The sequence below is a fragment of the Phallusia mammillata genome, unplaced genomic scaffold, assembly GCF_965637545.1.
Source record: "Phallusia mammillata unplaced genomic scaffold, kaPhaMamm4.hap1.1 HAP1_SCAFFOLD_332, whole genome shotgun sequence".
Classification (NCBI taxonomy): Eukaryota; Metazoa; Chordata; class Ascidiacea; order Phlebobranchia; family Ascidiidae; genus Phallusia; species Phallusia mammillata.
The window spans coordinates 12,691-16,213 of NW_027649062.1; the positions used below are offsets into that span (position 1 = coordinate 12,691).

Consider the following 3,523-nt stretch of genomic DNA (forward strand, 5'->3'; position numbering starts at 1 on the left):
AAGCTGAGTTTGGAGAGGTCATTCAGAATCAATACTGTTGAAAAGATCCAGAACTTATATATGATAAGTTTCTAAACAACATAGTTTTTATTATTTTTGGTAAGTATTTTGTTTGCTTTTTAAAACAAGTATTTTTGGTTAACTTTTTTTTAAAAATGAAATCCCTTCCAAAAAACAGGTAGTTTTAATTAAAAATTTTACTGTGTTTCTTTTTTGTAAAGCTGCAGTATGACACAATAAACAATGTCTGTTGTTTGGCCACCTGATATCTATCTCACATACTCATTGCTGAATTTACATTTATCGCCCTATATTCAATTCACAACTTGTTTAAACAGATTTCATTTCAAAATCAGATAAAGCTTTGCAGCCTGTCCCTCACTCCAGGTACAATATGGCTATTGGCGAAGGTCCTGGACAAAAAAAAACGTAACAGAAAATCCAAAGAATAATATGTAACCACACTTTTCATAGTAGTGTGCTCGCTAAAGTTTTAAACTAGGTTGCAGACGAGGTTCGCGCAGCCGTAATCACAAATTTGAGTTATCAATTGTGTCATTAAATTTTAAAAAAATTACTCAGTAATGGTCACATGTTTTCGCTTTATCACAGGCCACGCAGCACGCATCCTGGTTTCACCTCGCGCCAAACTGAAATCATCCATCCATGACGGTAACAATCAACTGACAATGGTTACCGTAGTCAGACTGGAAAGACTGCATAAAAGTGCTTACCGCATCTAGTGGTAAGCACTTTTTTCCAAGGAATGCAGCCTGACTACGGTAACTATAGCCAGGTGATTGTTTCCGTCATGGTAGTTGGTTTCAATTTGGCGCGTGGTGATACCGGTTTTGTTGCTTCTTGTTATAATGTGACATGTAGTCTGCAGTCTGCACCAACTATTTTTGTTAAAAAAACTTTACGGATAACATTTTGAATTGTAATTTATTTTGCGCAAAGTCGCGAACATCGTCTGCAACCTGTTTAATATCACACAATGTATTTTTGTTTGTTTTTTTAGAAAGACTGTAGCCTATAAAGAACAGCTACACTGTACTATAGTTTACAAAAATTTTAAAATATTTTATAGTATACTAAAATAGTATAATACAGGTCATGTGCCCTTCAAGTCTACAGCATCAAGTCAGCCACTGGTGAAAGCATTTGGTTCTGATGGGCGAAACCTTTTTTCCTGACTGACATGCCATGACCATCACCATTGGGAACATATTGCTCAACTTTAACAATTTTGCCTGCCAATTACAAAAGCAACAAAATGGTGTTGAAATCAGGGACAAGAAATCAACCAATAAGTGTGAGGTAGGTATCAGATGGCAGAACACAAACATATTTTTGTGTCAGATTAAGAACAGACATAAATAACAGAAACTTCACAAGTTAACAGAAAAAAACCCTAATTTTTGAAAGGATTTTGCTTCATTAAAAATGTCCAGTTAACCAAAGACCCCTGCCTTAAAAAATGAATACTCACTCAAAATAGTACATACTGTGTTCCTCATAAAAACTTAACTTTTAGTTACTAATTTTACTAATTTAGAAAGTTCAGGTTTTTACATCAATATTGATTCTGAATTTATAAACAGATCTCATAAACAAGTAAAAGATGCTTCTTGCAATGAGGTGATGTTTACACAAGATGATAGCATCAACAAGAAATTTGGTCAGTTACTATTGTCATCCAGTGAGTGCATGGTGTTTATGACTGAAAAAAGTGCAACTTCTAGAAATACTTAAAAACATTTTTTTTCTATTTTCTAATACAGATTTTGTTGGTTGCAGACTTGCAGTACACTTTCTTTCTGTGCAACCCACTCTCACATAAAATCTCCAGCATGCACGCCTGTGTTATCGGGCTGATAATTGTGCGCAGGTATTTTTGCAGTGTATATGGCTATACTAAATTTTCTTCCAATGTACAAAATTTATTGCTCATACAATATGTAAATCTGTTGCCATGGTAGTTTTATTTTTGTTGAAAAGGTTTAGTATTTCTTTAGCAATGTCTACATCAGGGGTTCTTAACCAAGGGTTCTCGTACCCCCAAGGGGTGTGAGAACTGTTCCTAGGGGGTGCGGGGATGCTGAATCATTAAGGTTGGTTAGATCTATTCTATATATTATAATTAAGAAACCCAGGGGGGTGCAAAAAAAAGAAAAAAAGGTTAAGAACCACTGGTCTACATTCTACAGGCAGTCAGAATAAAGATTGCATATTGTCTGGGTGTTGGTTATTACCCATTGATAAATTAATCATTTCTCCAACCAATTAGAGCTTGGTTGTCGAATACAGTAGTACAAACATTTTTTTTTTCTTGTATGATATTTACCACAAATGACATTTGAAGATAGTTTATATAATGGAAGCTGTTTTTATGCATGCTGAGTGCAGATTTTTTTCTTGGTACTATTGGGTTATTTTTACATTTTGTGAGGAAGACTCAGTTAAGGTTTAATTAACATCAGGAGCTAAATATACCAATAACTTGAGGTTTTTGTTCTAATTGACAAACCTGTCACATCTTTCAGCAAATGTGTTTTTGGTATTTTTGTTGGTAAAAACCTTCTCACTACGGTCAAATTTTACTGTAACTATTTCAATCAAATTGTATACTTTCAGTTTAATATTATAATAAAAATGAATATTCCTTATTTTCTTTCTGAAGTTTTTGAAAAACTGATGTTTGTTTATTGATTCATTTACAATACAATTTCAAAATCAATATGATTACCTAATTTGCCTTTTTAATGATAGTCACAGGCTTGTACTTCATATAACTAAAGGACTCATATTTTATGTGTGTTTAATTTATGAATAAAACAGCCTTTTGCAATGCACTGGCACAAACAGTAAAATGTTACAAAACAGAAATGTGAAAGAGAATGTGAAACATGGATTTTTTTGTTTAAAACAAAAATATGGCTTCTGTAATTACAATTGTATGATTAAATGCTTTTTTAAGAAAATCGCAAACATGTTTGCTTCAAACTAGCCAGTAAACTGTGTTTTATGTTAGGATATTAATGCATGATCAAAACATTGTGTATGGTGTAGTAGGTTCTGGGTGGAGTTTATACCAAAAATAAAAAGGCATTTGCACAGCTTTGTGGTCTTCATTTCTCAGAAAAAGTTTCCATTTAAAAAGGGAGAACAGTTCCGTTTTGTTAGTCATTTAAGTCGCAATATGGCTGGGTCTCCCAACTGTGTTAAAAATTCGATGTTGAATAAAATAGTTCGAGTATATATATTAAAAAAACAGGACAGTGAAGTTCACGAGTAGGAGCAAAACTTCATCAGAATCAACCCTAACATTGAATCTTTTATATGGGAGTGTTTATACGCATTTAATGTTTAATAAGTACCTCAAACTCCTTTTGAGAGCGTACACAATATAACTTACCTACCTAAAACCAAGAACACAAACTGGCGCCAGTTTGTTTACAACGGTATGTGACGTCATAATGCGTACATTTTTATTCATGGTAGTCAGGCTGCATTCCTTGGA

The 3,523-nt window shown here is 33.5% G+C and overlaps 1 protein-coding gene and 1 long non-coding RNA gene across 7 annotated transcripts; one reads left to right on the forward strand and one right to left on the reverse strand.

The window, feature by feature from the left end:
* The first annotated feature begins 700 nt into the window (after positions 1-700).
* LOC145208681 (uncharacterized) lies at positions 701-3,120 on the forward strand. 6 transcript variants are annotated; one of them, XM_080078994.1, is made up of 4 exons: positions 701-796; positions 1,131-1,320; positions 1,605-1,702; positions 1,801-3,120. In XM_080078994.1, the coding sequence occupies exons 2-4, from the start codon at positions 1,277-1,279 to the stop codon at positions 1,980-1,982; spliced, it is 324 nt and encodes a 107-aa protein (XP_079935120.1). In that variant the 5' UTR covers positions 701-796; positions 1,131-1,276; the 3' UTR covers positions 1,983-3,120. The 6 variants fall into 6 exon arrangements, with proteins under 6 accessions (XP_079935120.1, XP_079935121.1, XP_079935123.1 ...); XM_080078995.1 differs by having other exon boundaries at positions 701-782; XM_080078997.1 differs by having other exon boundaries at positions 701-1,320; positions 1,785-3,120.
* On the reverse strand, positions 2,838-3,516 carry LOC145208684 (uncharacterized). Its single transcript, XR_013854889.1, has 2 exons — positions 3,423-3,516; positions 2,838-3,219 (listed from the first exon to the last, which is right to left on the reverse strand). It is a non-coding gene; the product is annotated as an uncharacterized LOC145208684 (long non-coding RNA).
* Positions 3,517-3,523: the final 7 nt, after the last annotated feature.